Source organism: Littorina saxatilis, linkage group LG9 (genome assembly GCF_037325665.1).
Source record: "Littorina saxatilis isolate snail1 linkage group LG9, US_GU_Lsax_2.0, whole genome shotgun sequence".
Classification (NCBI taxonomy): domain Eukaryota; kingdom Metazoa; phylum Mollusca; class Gastropoda; order Littorinimorpha; family Littorinidae; genus Littorina; species Littorina saxatilis.
In genome coordinates, this window is record NC_090253.1 from 17,343,510 (window position 1) to 17,361,979 (window position 18,470).

At 42.7% G+C, this 18,470-nt stretch overlaps 1 protein-coding gene across 2 annotated transcripts in view; it reads left to right on the plus strand.

Annotated features, from left to right (window-relative positions):
* The window catches only part of LOC138975477 (GATOR complex protein Iml1-like), an 89,820-nt gene that overhangs the window by 63,264 nt on the left and 8,086 nt on the right, over positions 1-18,470 (plus strand). Inside the window, exons 32-39 of one of the 2 annotated variants that reach the window (XM_070348170.1) lie at positions 620-691; positions 1,100-1,232; positions 1,909-2,014; positions 2,344-2,604; positions 4,525-4,551; positions 13,863-14,026; positions 16,186-16,342; positions 17,105-17,165. In XM_070348170.1, the coding sequence (XP_070204271.1) occupies positions 620-691; positions 1,100-1,232; positions 1,909-2,014; positions 2,344-2,604; positions 4,525-4,551; positions 13,863-14,026; positions 16,186-16,342; positions 17,105-17,165 (981 nt within the window). The remainder of the gene's footprint in view (positions 1-619; positions 692-1,099; positions 1,233-1,908; positions 2,015-2,343; positions 2,605-4,524; positions 4,552-13,862; positions 14,027-16,185; positions 16,343-17,104; positions 17,166-18,470) is intronic. The other variant, XM_070348171.1, reaches the window with a different exon arrangement.

Consider the following 18,470-nt stretch of genomic DNA (forward strand, 5'->3'; position numbering starts at 1 on the left):
TACTGTTTTGGTCATCAGATTACTATTTTTTGACTTGACCATTACTCTTGTCAAGTTTTGGGGGTAAACAGGTCTGCTTGTGTGATTTTTTTGTTTTTTTTGTGACAAAAAAGATTTTGTATTACTCTGCCCTTTGCCTTTGTGTGTTTGAAATGTCAACATTTATTACTGTTGGTAGGAGCAACCAGACTCCTGTTGGTAAAGAGGCCCACATGTCTTGCTTAGGCCAAAAAAAAAAATAGTCTGTTTACGGTAACCCGACCGACCCTATTTTGTTCGCGCGACCCTAGACTTTTTTTTGGCATTTGGGGGGGAGAAAAAAAAAAATCCAAAATAACGTAAAAATATGGTTTTTTGGAGAAAAAGAGAAAAAAAAGAAAAAAAAATCCCGACCTACCGACCCTTTTTTTTTGGCCTATGTTACCGTAAACAGACCTTCTTTTTTTTTCGCCTTAAACCCTTGCCTTTCTGTTGTTACTTGTGTGTTTTGTGATAACAAAGGTTTTGTATTCAGCCAAATCATTACGGATAAATTGAAATACAATTTGCAATGTTAAAATGAGCAATTCAGATGAAGAAATTCTTAGACTGATGTTCTCTGTCATTTGTGCTGTTTCAGCAAAGACAAGGAAGAGAAACTGACCATGTCTGCACCTCTGGTCAAGATTGCTGATGCCATGTTGGACACACAGTGAGTAATGGTGTTAGCTGGTTTCCTGTGCCTGTTGGGATGTGTTAAGTGTGTGTGTGTGTGTGTGTGTGTGTGTTTGTTTGTGTGTGTGTGTGTGCGTGTATGTGTGTGTGTTTGTGTTCATGTGCGCGTGTGTGTGATTGTGTGTGTGTGGGGGAGGGTTGGAGTGTGGGGGGTGTATGTGTGTGTGTGTGTTGCTTCTACTCAACCATTCATACACAGACACAGAGAGATACACACACACACACACACACACACACACACACACACACACACACACACACACACACACACACACACACACACACACACACACACACAGGCGCATACATATCTGTGCACACACACACACACAAACCTGATTATGTTGCTCAGAAAGGACACGTTATGTTTAATTTTACGTTTCAGAATTGGTTTGAGCTTTCTGCAGAACCAGGTTGGGTTGCCAGGCAACTGTTTCATCTCTGCAGAAGCTGTCATGTGGGTTCAGCAACACATTTCCGGCGCTCAGTCCTTCGCCAATGCCATGAAGATCATGAAGGTTTGATCTGACGCTTGCTTTGTGAATGTCGATCGAGCTAGACTGACGGGTGTGGGGAGATGGGGTGTGTGTTGTATTGTGTCTATTTAAACCTCGATGATGGCGTCATGCTCCTTACGTAGCAGGGTATGGATAAAAAGCGGTGTGACATGCTAAACTCTCACCATAAGGTGTCCTTGAGGGTATTAAAGCTCAGGAACGCATAAGAAGAAGTAATTGTGTCTGTGTTGACATAGTGTGTGTGTGTGTGTGTGTGTGTGTGTGTGTGTGTGTGTGTGTGTGTGTGTGTGTGTGTGTTGGGTTTATGTGTGTGTATTGTGTATGCATGTGAGTGTTGTGTATGTGGGTGTGTGTGTGTGTGTTGGGTTTGTGTGTGTGTATTGTGTATGCATATGTCATGTGAGTATTGTGTGTGTGTGTGTGTTGGGTTTGTGTGTGTGTATTGTGTATGCATGTGAGTATTGTGTATGTGGGTGTGTTATTTGCAGTGTTTGTGTGGATTAGTTCCTTCATTTATGCATATGCCCCAGAGCATGCAAGCAACACATTTCCATGCATTATTTCAATTTAACGGACAGTCTTATGTCTTATGTCTTGCCAGTGTATAATCCCACCTAAACCTCAACCTTTATTGCTTCAGATAATGAAGCTGACAAGTTGCAACATACTGTTTCAGGGCTTGCTGGAGGAAGGCCTGATACTCCATGCTTCAGGCAATGCCAAACACAAGTTCATTTTTGGCTTCTACCTCTTCTACTTCACCTACTCCAAGGCAAAGTCAGGTTAGTAGGGATAACATCTTTGTCAGTTGACGTGGCTTCTGTGTTCTTTGTGTTTATGTATCTGTGTGTCTGTCTGTGTGTTTGTCTGTCTGTCAGCAAAGATGTGAGTGTCACTCAGTGTGTATGACTAAGTACTGTCATTTCTCTCGGACAGAATCACAAACACACACCAACACTGACACCCACGACCCCTCAACCCACCCACCCACCCCACCAAACCCCTTCAGTGAGACATTTCTGCCACAACTTTTTGTGCATTAATTTTTTCTATTGAACGGACAATAACTAGTCTTGTAACCTACATCTTACGACATAATTCTCTCGGACAGAAGCGCACGTGGTGCACCCAGACTACAGCTACAACACACTGTTTCAAAACGAGTGGCTGGAGGTGTCCATCTTGCACTCACCTGCCGTGGACGAGGGGGAGGGAGAGCAGGGAGGGGGCAAGTTCTTCCTTCCCGCCTCCACAGACTCGCCTGAGAGGGAGCTGGAGCCCACTCCGCCTCCGACATTTTCTCCGTTCAATGTCGTGGAAGACTGGCGCGAGCAGACGGGCTGGAGCAAGCAGGGCTGGGGACAACAGTCAGGTGAGAGTGACCTCCCTTGGTGTCTTTGTGTGGTTGCTGCCCTGTGTGTGTGTGTGGGAGGGGTGGGGGTGGGGGTGGGGGGTGTTTCCCTTTTATAACATAAGGCTGCTGCTCCTTGTGACTGTGTTTTTGTAAGCAGTCGCAGCTTATTAAAGAATGTGTTTATTTACTTCCTTTGGAAATTGTATTTTAAAAATTGTACGCAGAGGACTTGTTTGTGTGTGAGACTGTGTGTACACATACTAACTATACTGCCATGCCCATTTATCATGCCATCCCTTCTCTCCCCTTCAGCAGGGAAAATATACTGCAGAGAAAAAAACAGAAATTCAGTCAGCATGAATTGATATGGTCAAGAGCTTAGCTGAGCGCATGTATCTATTGTTTGTACATGTACATGTATTTAAGAATGAAATTGTGTGGTAAAATGCTTCTTTATTTCAAGGGAAATAGGAGGATGTTTTGTGTCCTTTTTTTCTACTCACCACGGAAGCCAGCTGTTTTGTTTCAAAGCTCAGATTGATTTCTTTAGTTTTTTGGGCGCTGTTTTGATCCCAGTGTTTTAAGGAATAGACATGGTTTTGGTTTAACGGTGCTTACAGTGTGAATGTTACAAAACAGATAGTTTAAAAGAGGGCTTGATCCACAAAGTATGAAGTTAATCTTATAGTCGTACTTCATTAGTTACGTTATAGACTAACACAGTCCTAGCTAGTATGCTACAGTGCCTTTTGCATCTTCAATCGATCTTGCAAAAGAGCATGAATATTGCCTCTTGGAATTTTGTTCTGCATATTATATTTTGACTAAAACTGCATAGTTTTGCATTTTGTCAGGTTTTGACTTTCGTAAATGTGGCAAGGTTAACTATTTCTCTCAGATACTATCCCTGGTATTATTGTAAATGAATGCATAAACAGGCATTGTTAGTTCTTGTGATGCCTCGAAGTCTGGAACATGAACAAAGTCTGTGGAAAATATCTTTCTAGAATAAGGTATAGTCTGTTTCTACAGAGTATGACATCGTGTCAATCAAACCAGTGATTTCTGATGAAAAATATAAAGGCAGATTTGCTAAAACTGGATAAGCATCAGTTTGGTTGATTTAGCAGTGGAACCTCCCTTTTAAGACTTTCTTTCTTTCTTTCTTTCTTTATTTGGTGTTTAACGTCGTTTTCAACCATTCAAGGTTATATCGCGACGGTGCTTTTAAGACTAAAACAATCTGAAATAATCAGGTCTTAAAAGAGAGGGAGTCTTAAAATGGAGGTAAACTTACAGATTTAAGGACAGAAAATGTGACAAAGTGACTTAAAAGGGGAAGGGGGGGGGGGGGGGGGATTGAGTCTCAAATTAGTTTTTTTTTTAAACGGGGGTAACACTGTTATACTGGAAGGGATAAATTGGAGCTTCACAATTTAATGATGAATTTTTTCCCAAAACCTTGAATTTGTCACACATAATTTGAATAACAAAAAAGGCTAAAAAGATGAGTGAGCAAGGGCTTGCTGAGGAAACAACCTTTTAGTAACAGAAAGAATGAAACAATTAGGAAATGTAACAGTTCTGGGGATGGGAGCTCTTGTTCTATCTGATACTTGGTATTTCATTTTTTGTTAATCACTTAGTTCGTTTGTTGATTGCTTCATAGTTTATTCAGTTGTTAGTTATTGAGTTTTATTTTTAATTTTTTAAAACAATTTATTTTGTATTTTTTCTGGTGCTAGAAGAGATTGGTTCAGTGTAAGTTTCACTCATTATGAGAGCGCTTTGAGCATGTCCGCGTCTTTATTATTTTGACCTTGAAATATCCTTCCAGCCTGGATTATTTTTGTTTGTCACTAATACTTATATTTAAAGCCCATTTTTCATGGCTTGGATGTGCGTGGCATGTGATATATAAGTGGAGCTGCTTTTCAGGCAAAATCAACGTGTGTTCCAAGAAGGGTGAGTGAGGGTGTTCATCTCATTACTTACTCCATTTCTTCTTTGTCTTCCTTAAGTGCTGTTCACATGGACCATTTGACACTGATTTCTGCTGGCAAGAAGTTGTTAAAAAGTTGGTGAGGCAAAATCATCAGGTTTGGTTGTTTGACCATTCTGCCTGAATCTCAGTTGAGTGTCAAAGTCCTATTCGCACTGCTCCACAACCCTCAGCAACTTAATTACGTCCAACTTTTTGGTGTTTGATATTGCCTGGCTGGAGGCTTTATTAAGCTGAGTGCATGTCTGTTCTTCAATTGGCTAGCTCTAAATACTTTTAGGCCCCAGATGCAAAGAATTCAAGAAAAATTAGATTCATAAGTACTTGCAACTATTATTACATATGGTGACAACGTTTCAGTCATTTTGTACCAACAACAATTATTCTGAGGTCAAGCAAGCATCAGTGGTGGAGTTGTTCATGTGAACATTGCTTTAGATATTTCTTGTCTGCGATGCTTCTAAGCCATAGATTTTTAGGGATCAAAACTGAATGGTGATTTAAATCATCTCTTTCTCTGTGCCTTGTAAAGCTCTGAAATAGGTCTTCAACATTTCTCTCTAGGTTGTGCGTAGGTTTAGTAGATATATGTTGTACATGGGTCACTGTTGCATGCGTCATTGTTTCACAGGAGAGAGGAGGTACATGGTTTTAGCCACGCATGTAGGCTAGCTTTAGCTAATAGGATCTGCGTGGAGTACTTGAACTGCTGCAGACTCGTTGAATATACTTCATGCATATACAGTGGTACCTGCCATGAAAGGACACTCTTGGGACCAGCCAAAAGCTAGGGTCCCTACATGGCAGGTGGCCTCTCATGGGAGGGTCCCTACATGGCAGGTGGCCTCTCATGGGAGGGTCCCTACATGGCAGGTGGCCTCTCATGGGAGGGTCCCTACATGGCAGGTGGCCTCTCATGGGAGGGTCCCTACATGGCAGGTGGCCTCTCATGGGAGGGTCCCTACATGGCAGGTGGTCTCTCATGGGAGGGTCCCTACATGGCAGGTGGTCTCTCATGGGAGGGTCCCTACATTGCAGGTGGTCTCTCATGGGAGGGTCCCTACATGGCAGGTGGTCTCTCATGGGAGGGTCCCTACATTGCAGGTGGTCTCTCATGGGAGGGTCCCTACATTGCAGGTGGTCTCTCATGGGAGGGTCCCTACATGGCAGGTGGCCTAGCTTTCACAACAGATATATTTCCGTCAAGTTAAATCAATAGATAAAGAGCCAACACATTGTCCTTTATCAGAGTTGTCCTCTCATTGGAGGGGGCCTCACTGCGCAGGTACCACACAATTTCCACAAGCGCTCATGCAAGCCTTCCTGCATGACTTATACACTTACATGTGTATATGTACTGAAACAAACATATAGTAGCATGGATGTTATTCAGTTATAATCAGATTTACTTTTTCTCTTTGTTTGAAGGGGAATCAGGTGAAACATAAAACCAGAGGCCAATTCAAAATCAGTGTTGTCTACTAGCATTATTGTGTAACTGGCAAGTACCGTCTTTGCCAAAATCTATGTAGAAATCACAAGGAATAAAAGTCAAATACCAACAGACTGAGATTTTTCAAATATGAAACCAGCCGTCTCATTGTACTTCAGGCAGGCATGACAACTTTCATACTTCAACACCTTTCATTCTGAATGTGTTCAACACAGGACAAGTTTTCATCTGCATGGACATGTAAATTTAAATTGTTTGTATAGGATGCTAAAATTTGACCAAAGTATCTTGGGATCTGCACTCATGCAGTTTTTAAGCAGATTCTGACCAACTGCTAAATTAGAAATACAGTCAACACAATTTTTGTTGTTATGCTTGAGAAAGAGAAGGGGCGGGGGGTGGGGGAGGGGGCAATGAGCATTTCAGACAAAGTCACGGACTCGGCCATTGCTCTGTTTTGGGTTGTTTTTGTGCTGGGTAATTATGACGCTGGTTGGATGTCTTTAAGTTTAACACTGACTATATGTTTCGCTGTTGTCTGGCCTCAGTTACGCATAAAGTGTCCTGTACTTTGGGCTATAGTGGAGAATGTTTGCATGCATGGTGCAGAGTACCTTATGGTCTACCGTTTTTTGTTAGAATTAGGTGCAATCTTGGTGTATGGCAAAGGCGAGGTTAGAATGTTAATACATCAATTATAAAGTTATACTTAATGAATGCTCAGCGTACAATCCGTCATGTGCATTTGTGAGCTAAGCCATCTCAGGAGAGTTGGAATTCTGACAGATCATGTTTTGGGTGATTCTGGAATGGCTTTGAACAGATCTGTAACAATAAAAATTAAGACTGCTAATGTCCTACAAACTCTAAAATTATAAAGAATAAAAAGACAAACAGATAATGTTATTAAACGTTTGATTCTAGATCTGTAAACAAGACACACGTACATTCCTGGACTATCAAATTAAGCATTCAAAGAGCATGAACAAGTTTCTTGCATGATTTATTTTATTCATAATTCCTGTTTAATAAGTGCCACACACAGAGAAATGAGTGTTGTTTCTTCATCTTTTATGTTTTTTTATTTCACAACAATGAAATGACTGCATGGTCCCTTCATTTTGTTCATACTCATTGACATTGTTGTTGTTCATGTAGTCCATGTGTAGCATACTGTTGTTTGGTGTGTGTCTGGTTCTTGCACTTTTTAAGATTCTTGAGAACAGCCCAGTTTTATTATTATAATTATTTTTATTTTTTTTACTGAATCAAGGTTTCTATAAAATAACCTGCTTTGTTTTTACTGCTCTGTAAATTCAAATTTCCAACCAGTATGTCTCTGCTCCAACTGAAGGGTTTTTGTGTTTGTGTTCAAGTCAAAATCTTCACTATTTTAAACCTTTCCCAGCGAAAAATTCCATCTCACACGGCATTAAGTCTCAGGAAACATGAATACACGCATGCAGGGAAAAAAAAAAAAATGGGTAGCGATGTATGTATGGCAGCTCGCTTTCCCCGGGGAGAAAGCAGCCCGAATTTCCATGAGGGTAACCTCACTGGACTGTAAATCTTATCCAATCCAATCCAATCCAATCCGATGATCGACCTTCCCACAATGACGTACGTCACCAAACAAAAAACCACACATTTTTTGGTTTCTCTTTAATTAGGCCACACACAAAAAAAAGTCTGTTTACAATATCCTGACCGACCCTATTTTTTTGTGCGATCCCAGACTTTTTTTTGGCATTTGGGGAAAATATGTTTTTTAAAAAATTTAAAAAAATTAAAAGGAAAAAAAAAGAAAAAAAGTCTTTGGCAAAATAACTTAAATATATGGGTTTTTTTGGAAGAAAAAAAATCCCGACCTACCGACCCTATTTTTTGGCCTATGTCACCGTAAACAGACTATTTATTTTTGTTGGCCTTAGCCTTTTCATACTCGATCACCAAACTGTAACGACCACTGCAGGTTTCTTCTGTGGTTGTTATCGACAAGTTCGACTGTAATAATATTTTCAGTAAACGTGGAGATTTCAGAATCCCAGGTCTGTCCTCAAATAATTTATGGCAGTTTTAAACATCAGGCACTGTAAAGGAGGATCAATTTAATCAGCAACGCATGCCTGTTGCTTGAAGGACATGCTTTGCTGCACAAATGATTGCATGAGCATCCATTAGGCCTAAAAAAAAAATAGGTGTGGTTACGGTAACCCGACCTACCCTATTTTTAGGGGCCGATCCTATAACTTTTTATTACATTTTGTCAAAAAAGAAAAAAAAACAAAAAAAAAAACGAGTGCAAAAAACGCAATGAAAGCGAAAGCGCCCGAGTCGCACACTCCTGTCAAGTAGGTTTAATTTGTACACATTAGAAAAAAAAGTAAAAAAAAAAAAAAGTAATTGCCTACCTACCTACCCTATTTTTTTGGGCTATGTTACCGTAACCACACCTATTTTTTTTTTGGCCTTATAGGAATTAATGTCCATTACATGTACTAGTTGATATGATTGAACTGGAATACAAGCTCCCGTGAAAACAATGTCACCCTTGCCCATGAGGCTCATGCATACTCAGGATCAGTCTTTAATTGTCATCATCATACTCACTTGGCAAACTTAAAGGTATGTGGACAGGGGCGGATCCAGGGGGGGTTTCCGGGGTTTCCGGAAACACACACCACCACCACCACCCCCCCCCCCCCCCGGCCAAAAAAATGTATTTTAAAATGAAGAAATAAATTAGATAAATACAGAAAAAATAATGGCAGATTGCATCAGATTGTACCATTTTTTTTGTTTTTACCAAAAAATTCCGGGGGGGGGGGGGGGGGGGGGGCAGGGGGCATGCCCCCGGAACCCCCCTGGGAGCCGGCCTTTGTCTTCTTAAGTGACAGTTTGGGAAGGTAGTTGGGTAATTTGTTGGCTCAGGTTGCACCAGATCAGTCAATTTAAATTTTCCTTGTTTTTATCCAAATTTCACTCCTCAAATTAACTTTTTGGAAGGTGTATAAGGGGTAGTTTGTTTGCTCAGATTGAACCAGATTATTCCATTTTCCATGTATTTATCCATTTTTTTCCGGGGGGGGGGGGGGGGGGCATGCCCCTCCAAAGGAGGTTCAGTAGCTTTCCGCCCTCAACTAAACGCTTCATGTCGTCGATCTAACCCTAACAGAATTTAGGAATCCCCCTTAGAAAATATGTGATCCACCCCTGGTGTACATAATTATGTCAGACCGAATGATGCAATCGTAGAATCTGTTGCATGTGAGGCGCCCAACGAATTAATGTATCATAGGAATAGGAAAAGGGTGGCCGAGTGGTAAGTGCACTTGCCTCGGAAGCGAGAGGTTGCGAGTTCGACCCTGGATCGGGGGCGTGAGCAATTTTCTTCCCCCTTTCCTAGCCCAGGTGGTGGGTTCAAGTGCTAGTCTTTTGGATGAGACGAAAAACCGAGGTCCCTTCGTGTATACTGCATTGGGGTGTGCACGTTAAAGATCCCACGATTGACAAAAGGGTCTTTTCTGGCAAAAGTGTATAGGCATAGATAAAAAATGTCCACCAAATACCCGTGTGACTTGGAATAATAGGCCGTGAAAAGTAAATATTCGTCGTAATGGCTTGAGATTTACTGGCCGATGTGAATGCGTGATATATTGTGTAAAAAATTCCATCTCACACGGCAGAAATTAATATGTAAAGCGCTTAGAGAACGTCAAGCGCTATATAAATCTCCCATATAAATAAATAAATAAATAAATAATCAGCACCCCCTGACACGGCTACAATTGATTGCTCGTCAGCAGACACTTTTGCAGAAACAGATTTTCAAACTGTTCTGGCAAAGGCTTTAACATTGCTCTCACCCTTTCTTAAATATCTGTTGACAGAAGGCCTTAATTTGAAAGTTATCTGCAGTCGGCAGACGTAATTCTCAGGGTTGTACGATCTCTGCCGTAGTACACTCCTAAAATGTTTCCTTAGCAATTGAGTAAGTTTTGAAATTGATGTTGTCCACATGTTTTTTAAAGCTGCATGATGTGAAGACCTGGACAGCAAATTGCTAGGTCTGGTCTCAGGCCTCTTCTTCTTCTTCTTCTGCGTTCGTGGGCTCAAACTCCCACGTACACTACGTGTATTTTTTGCACGAGTGGAATTTTACGTGTATGACCGTTTTTACCCCGCCATTTAGGCAGCCATACGCCGCTTTCGGGGGAAGCATGCTGGGTATTTTCGTGTTTCTATAACCCACCGAACTCTGACATGGATTACAGGATCTTTTCCGTGCGCACTTGGTCTTGTGCTTGCGTGTACACACGGGGGTGTTCGGACACCGAGGAGAGTCTGCACACAAAGTTGACTCTGAGAAATAAATCTCTCGCCAAACGTGGGGACGAACTCACGCTGACAGCGGCCAACTGGATACAAATCCAGCGCGCTACCGACTGAGCTACATCCCCGCCCGTCTCAGGCCTCTAATTAAGACATTAAGCTCCCTGGGCTCTTGGACACACGGACATTTTTTGAATAGACGAATTCCGGAAATAACTGTCAGGTTTTTGGCTCACGTAAGTGTAGCCTATGCGATCGTAACTTTGTCTGTCTGTGCGTTTGTGCGTGTGTGCGTGTGTGTGTGTGTTTGTTTGTGCGTGTGTATGTCTGTGGTAGAAACTTTAGCATTTCGTCATTTGAAGACGTCACATTATGACGTAAGAGGGTTAGACGTCACGCGAAGGAATTACTGAAAGTCTCGGTCATTGTTATTTTGAGCGGGCCGAGACTAGTTGGCAGTCGTGTCCCTGTAAGTAGGCTACATGCAGACAGACAGATCTAGATCTAGTGTCTCGCTTTCTTGCACAGTGTCACCTATGCTTACTGTGTGTGTGTGTGTGTGTATGTGTGACGGAGTGATTGAGTTTGTGTTACTGTTTGTCGATTTCTTACGTGAGCCTTGAAGGCTTCGCCTCTTGTTATGGTTTGTTTACTCGAGTTGCTAAATTCTCTTGTCTTTCCTTGCTTTTCCACAGAAACACTTAAGCATTTGCTACATGTGACATTTTAGGCTTGCCTCAGTGTTTCTATTGAAACAAGAGAAAAGGGAAACTCTTCCACAATCTAATTACAAACTTGACCGAGTTCTTTCAAAACATGTGAATCTATCGTATTCCAGTCTAGATGATGTTCGGAAATCACCTTTTTGCTGTTGAAACAAAAAGTACAGCATCATATATAACAGACAATTTATTTAAAGTGTACCTGCTCCTTTCCTGTCTGATTTAATGCGAATGCATGGTATATAAGGCCTAAAAAAAAAATAGGTGTGGTTACGGTAACCCGACCTACCCTATTTTTAGGGGCCGATCCTGTAACTTTTTATTACATTTGTCAAAAAAAAAAAAAAAAAAAGAGTGCAAAAAACGCAATGAAAGCGAAAGCGCCCGTGTCGCACACTTATTTCCCTGTCAAGTAGGTTTAATTTGTACACATTAGAAAAAAAAGTTTAAAACAAAAAAAAAGTGATTGCCTACCTACCTACCCTAATTTTTTTGGCTATGTTACCGTAACCACACCTATTTTTTTTTTTGGCCTAAGCATTGTCAGTTTATTTTAACCTTTATTTTGATTTAAACTCGATTTGTGCTGCGTTTTAGTCAGACTTCATTGGAAATTATTTCCTTCCTTTGATTGTTCATTTGAGTCTACTTGGTAATGTTTTCTGTTCAAAAGGTTTTACATCAAAGCATGATATTCGTTGAATTATGTGTATTATATCACAAGGTTGATTGTACTTTTTGTGTTCTTTCTTCATGAACATCAACTTTCTGTGATTCTGCTTTCCCTGTTCAAATACACAAGATTTACTAATAAACCATAAATAATACTAACTAATTATGCTTTCATCATTAATTATACCCTAAATATCCACGAGAGAGAGAGAGAGAGAGAGAGAGAGAGAGAGAGAGAGAGAGAGACCAGACCAGAGAGAGAGACCAGACCAGAGAGAGAGACCAGACCAGACCAGACCAGACCAGACCAGACCAGAGAGACAGACCAGACCAGACCAGATCAGACCAGACCAGACCAGACAGACAGACAGACAGACAGACAGACAGACAGACAGACAGACAGACAGACAGACAGACAGACAGACAGACAGACAGACAGACAGACAGACAGACAGACAGACAGAGAGAGAGAGAGAGAGTGTGTGCAAGCTTACTTCCACATCCTTGAATGTGTATAATTTTGGCTCTGACTGCTAAGTGCTTTAAACACAAATATTGCCACTGCTGCTCCTCTCAAGGATACAAGCATCTGAGTTTCTAAGCGCTGCCTTACTAAAACATCATTTTAACCAAGGTATTACTTTCCTGGAACAGCTAGGCTTTTTTCTGCCTGCTCAACCTCAACTTCTTCTTCTTCTTCGGCGTTCGTGGGCTGAAACTCCCACGTACACTTGTGTTTTTGCACGAGTGGAATTTTACGTGTATGACCGTTTTTACCCCGCCATTAAGGCAGCCAAAAGCCGATTTCGGAGGAAACATGCTGGGTATTTTCGTGTTTCTATAACCCACCGAACTCTGACATGGATTACAGAATCTTTTCCGTGCGCACTTGGTCTTGTGCTTGCGTGTACACACGAAGGGGGATAAGCCACTAGCAGGTTTGCACATAAGTTGACCTGGGAGATCGGAAAAATCTCCACACTTAACCCACCAGGTGGCCGCGGCCGGGATTCGAACCCTCAACCTTCCGATTAAGACGCCGACGTCTTACCACCCCGCCACAGCGCCCGTTGCTGAACCTCAACTAACCGAACCCCTCATGCTGTTGACCCCCCGTTCTGATGAACTGACTTCTGCTGATAACAGTTAGCTAACAGTGAAGGATTATTAAGCAATTAGAAAAAAATTTGAATAGGGAGAATCAGTATATTCATAATAAACATTTATAGTTCAGTTTTGAAGTACGTACATGTAATCCTGACCTGATCCTCGCGCCCCCTAATTGGCGTAGAGGCGCGTCCCCCGGGTGGTGGATGGGGGAGCCTTCTCTACTAACTTCTGAGAGAAGGTCGCATCACTCTCGATGCCGTGAACCTAATTGGGATCTTTTTCTTGTTTCTTTATTTCTGCCTCCCCCAAGTCCTTTTACTTTCCTTTTCTCACCCATAAAATTCTTCACTTATTACCCTTGTTAAGTGGTTCTTGTATAGAATATAGTCAATGTTTGTAAAGATTTTAGTCAAGCAGTATGTAAGAAATGTTTAGTCCTTTGTGCTGGAAACTTGCATTCTCCCAGTAAGGTCATATATTGTACTACGTTGCAAGCCCCTGGAGCAATTTTTTGATTAGTGCTTTTGTGAACAAGAAACACTTAACAAGTGGCTCTATCCCATCTCCCCCCTTTCCCCTATCCCATCTCCCCCCTTTCCCTCGTCGCGATATAACCTTCGTGGTTGAAAACGACCTTAAACACCAAATAAAGAAAGAATCCTGACCTGATACTGATAACATGTTTCTTATCCTCTTAAAACAGTGGTGATATTGTGTTTTCACAATGTTTTCAGCATTTATGTGAGTGTGTGTTTGAATGACAACTAGAAATTAATGAAGACGTTGTTTTGATTGGGTTTCTGGCCATAAAAATTTCCGATATCTTGTGTTAACAAAAGAGGTGTGTGTGTGCGTGAATGTCTCCAGGCTGTTGTGTGCGCTAATCTCTGTTTATACTTCTGTGTTCTGATGCATTTGGACTTGGTCTGGAAGTACCAACAGAAGTGTTGTGAATGATCGTTTCACAAGCTAATGATTCTTGCAGCCACCCTGCAGCATAAGTACGTCAACGTGGACGTCAACCCCAGCGGGAAGAGCGAGCGGCAGGAATGGGCGACGGCCCGCTACAACGCCTACTACAGCCCTCTCTGTGCCTTTGAGCTGCAGATACAGTGGATGGTGGCCACCGGCTCCCTCCTGGGGGATATGGTCAGTACAGTGAAACACCCCTTCTTCTTCTTCTTCTTCTGCGTTCGTGGGCTGAAACTCCCACGTACACTCGTGTTTTTTGCACGAGTGGAATTTTACGTGTATGACCGTTTTTACCCCGCCATTAAGGCAGCCATACGCCGATTTCGGAGGAAGCATGTTGGATATTTTCGTGTTTCTATAACCCACCGAACTCTGACATGGATTACAGGATCTTTTACGTGCGCACTTGGTCTTGTGCTTGCGTGTACACACGAAGGGGGATAAGCCACTAGCAGGTCTGCTCATAAGTTGACCTGGGAGATCGTACAAATCTCCACACTTAACCCACCAGGCGGCCGCGACCGGGATTCGAACCCTCGACCTTCCGATTAAGAGGCCAACGTCTTACCACCCCGCCACAGCGCCCCTTCAAAATCTGAGAAAAGGAGGTCTTACAATGGGGATACATTTACAGAGGCTGTGAACAGAACATGTGAGAAAACGAGGTGTTACAATGGGAGGGGGTCTTAAATTGAGGAGGGGGGGGGGGGGGGGGGGTCATGTCTTAAAAGGGGGGTTGCACATTATTGGTCATTTTCTGCTCTGTCAGTTGCGTTATTACTGTTTTTGGCTCACGTAAGTGTAGCCTTGCGATGCTAACTTTTGTCTGTCTGTGCGTGCGTGCGTGCGTGCGTGCGTATGTATGTATGTCTGTGGTAGAAACTTTAACATTTGACTGAACACCGAAATACTAATTTTACCTGGTTATTATTCAAGCAACAGCTTCAAAGTATTGAAGCAATGATCAATATTTTGTCGGCACGTATGTAGTTAAAGTGTGTATCCAAAGAAAACGGGTGGTGGGGGGTTTTGGGGGGGTAAAAACAGCGGACTGGTTTGTGTCGTGTGTGGTATGTAGACCAGGTCAGGGGTCAAGGTTAGGTCAGATCGCGTGAAGGATTGTGGTATAGATAAAGTTATCACCGAGCTGCAGTTCGCCGATTCGGAGAAGACGACTCATGATTTCACATTGTTCGGTTTCGTAGCTCCAGAAAAATAGATAAAGAAGATACCAAAGGAGATTTCCTACAGGTTAATCTGCACAGCGTGTTTCCAGTGTCTGCGCGAGGAAGCGCTGTCAAAAGCGCAGTGTCAATCTGGCCATCTGGCAGTTGTGTCCCCGTAAGTAGGCTACAGACAGACAGATCTAGATCTAGTGTCTCACACTCCTGCACCGTGTCACCTATGCTTACTGTGTGTGTGTATGTGTGACGGAGTGATTGAGTTTGTGTTACTGTTTGTCGATTTCTTACGTGAGCCTTAAAGGCTTCGCCTCTTGTTGTATTAGGTAAGCAAGGTGAGATAGCTTGCTCTGAGGGAGGCAAGCAGGTGAGTGGTCCATAGTTAAATTTGAGTCTGGACTTGAAAAAGAGTCATTTATGGACAGACAGCAAGAGAGCAACCTATGCAGCCGTCATGTTGCACCTGAGCGCCTTACCGAGAGGTGCCAGCCTTTTCTTGTCAAATCATCACCTGCATCCTTGCCATGAGCAGTAGAACGTCTGCTTCAATCAATCAATCAATCAATCAATGAGTCTTATATCGCGCATATTTCGTGGGTACAGTTCTAGGCGCTCTGCAGTGATGCCGTGTGAGATGAAATTTTATACGGCCAGTAGATTGCAGCCATTTCGGCGCATATTTACCTTTCACGGCCTATTATTCCAAGTCACACGGGTATAGGTAGACAATTATTAACTGTGCCTAAGCAATTTTGCCAGGAGAGACCCTTTTGTCAATCGTGGGATCTTTAACGTGCACACACAATGTAGTGTACACAGGGGGAGGTTCGGACACCGAAGAGAGTCTGCACACAAAGTTGACTCTGTGAAATAAATTTCTGCCGAACCTGGGATCGAACTCACGCTGACAGCGGCCAACTGAATACAAATCCAGCGCGCTACCAACTGAGCTATATCCTGACGGTTAATCTAAGGTTCGTAATGTAGGGTGAATGAGTGAGTTCTGAAACTGCCTTTACACACATTTGCTCAAAAGCAAGGCAGAGAGAGAACTGCATTATGGTATTGTTCCTTTTGCAAGATGCAGTGTCCACATTTTTGTTGTTGATCTACTATCAGTAGCCTAATTTATCTTGTGCCTGTTGACTTGTGCAGATCTACAGCTTCGCTCGGAAAGCCACAACCAATGGCTTTCACCTGATCCCTGTGCCAGTGGACCCCTTTGCTCTGCCGGAATGCATCAACTCTGATCCCCTGCGAGGCCCCATCTTCATCTCCCTCTTGCTGGGTCTGGAGGACAGAGCGTTCAGTGGTCAGTGGATTTCTGTCCCAGATTCATTGTGCCATATGAATAATTGTTCCATATGAATAATAATGAAGGCTTATTAATCAACCTTGTCATATGAGCTCACAACAATGTACAACAAACGCACTCACGCTCATGCGTGCACACATGCACAAACACACCAACACACACACACACACACACACACACACACACACACACCAACACACACACACACCAACACACACACACACACACACACACCAACACACACACACACACACACAATTGCAGTATCATATTCTATCTCCCAATATCTTTGATGATTGTGAATGGCAGTTATTGTTTAGTGTGCCCTTGCTAAACACTTTCTACCCCACCTATGTTAACCAAGTTTTTTTTAGCCGAGACCAGCTGTGCTGCAGCAGGTCACTCAGAATTGTAGTAACTGTGTAGAAACTGTGTAACAACACGCAGGAATGCAGGCGTTAGATCGACGTTACAGGAAGCGACTGAAGTGACTGTGTGTACGGATATATCGGTATCAGGTGAGATAGAGCCATATGAGTGGGTACGGATATATCGGTATCAGGTGAGATAGAGCCATATGAGTGGCCACGGATATATCCGTGCCTGGGAGACAATGAGTTAACACTTGTAAGTGTAGGGTCGACAGTATATAAGAGATAGAATTATATACCGTAAAGTTCCCAAAGTAGACTTTCGAAGATATAACCAGGGTAATGTGAAGTAAACCACGACTGAAACTTTTTTGTCTTTTCCCTGAAGGCTGCGCAGAGGATGCAAAGCAAGAGAGACTGCTGATGATTCAAGATGCCATTCTAAAAAGGTTTGTATGGTCAACTGTCTGAATTTCATGTTTTTGTTGTTGCACCATTATGCTTCATGATGAATGCATACATGTCAACTTATATGACACACTTACCATAGTAAAAGCCTCATCACACCATAAGACAGGACTAAAAACCATAAGAAATCGTAGATTGAGAGTGTTCCATGTAAATGATTGGAAATGGCGCTCCAAATCGAATTTTCCGGACGCAGTAACTGTCACAGACTTCACACACGGAATACAATAGGCATACCCGTGCCCTTCTGGTGAAGCCTTGATGAATCCTTTGAATTGTGTCGCCCCCTCCCACTCCACTAAATATCTCCCATGGTATACCTTGGGTTTCTTCTTTGGCTGACCTGAACTTGCTGTAGATGCCATTTTTGAGCCGTCGCGATATAACCTTCGTGGTTGAAAACGACGTTAAACACCAATTAAATTACATCCTTTACCCAACTCACAAATAGCAATTAACTCTAGTTCAGTGCTGGTAACGCTGTACGCGTCCCCTTGGTAACAAGGAAGGCGCCTCTAAAAAAAGAGTGACAGAGACCCGTAAGGGTGTCAAAGCCAGCCCGGAAACGAGGCCCCTTCCGTATGCGTGCGCATAAGCCGCCATCTTATCATTCTCAACTCAGCGCCCAACAGGACTGGTCGCTTTACTGTACGCCGACTGTTTTCAGTCTTGTTGCTTGGTCTTCTGACTTTGGCTTCTACCCCTTGGTCTGCCGCCTAGCTGGGTCTGCATCCTTGCCGTTATTGGGTGAGAGATTTCTTGTTTTTGTAACTTTGGCGACATATTGTCGCATGTTTGTGAACTTATGAAATTTTCTTGAAGAAATATTTTTTCGTGAGTTTGCTTTACCATGGCGGATAGCGTCAAGCCTAAGACTAGTTCGAGACAGGCTTCGGCTACTACTTCTCCTACTGCTAGTTTAGCTTCGTCTAAGTCTTCTTCTAGAAGGGAGAGTGCTGGAAAGGCCGCTTCTTCTTCTGGGTCGGGGATTGATAAATGTCCGAAAGTTGTTGACAAAACTTCGTCCGCCATTTTGTCCGTTGAAAAGGACAAGGTTGCCACGCTGGCGAAGGTCACTAGAGAACAGATGGTGATCTCTGCTAACCTTTATGCGCATGCCGTGCATTCAAGAAGGACAGCGTTCTTGACAGGTTCTAGGATTACCAACAAATCCACGATTGAGAGTTTAAAGGTTTCTCCTTTCTCGGAAGGGTCCCTGTTGGGTCAGGCATCTCTTGATGCGCTGCAGAGGGAGACCCAGGACGCTAGGGACCTAGCTATAGCCC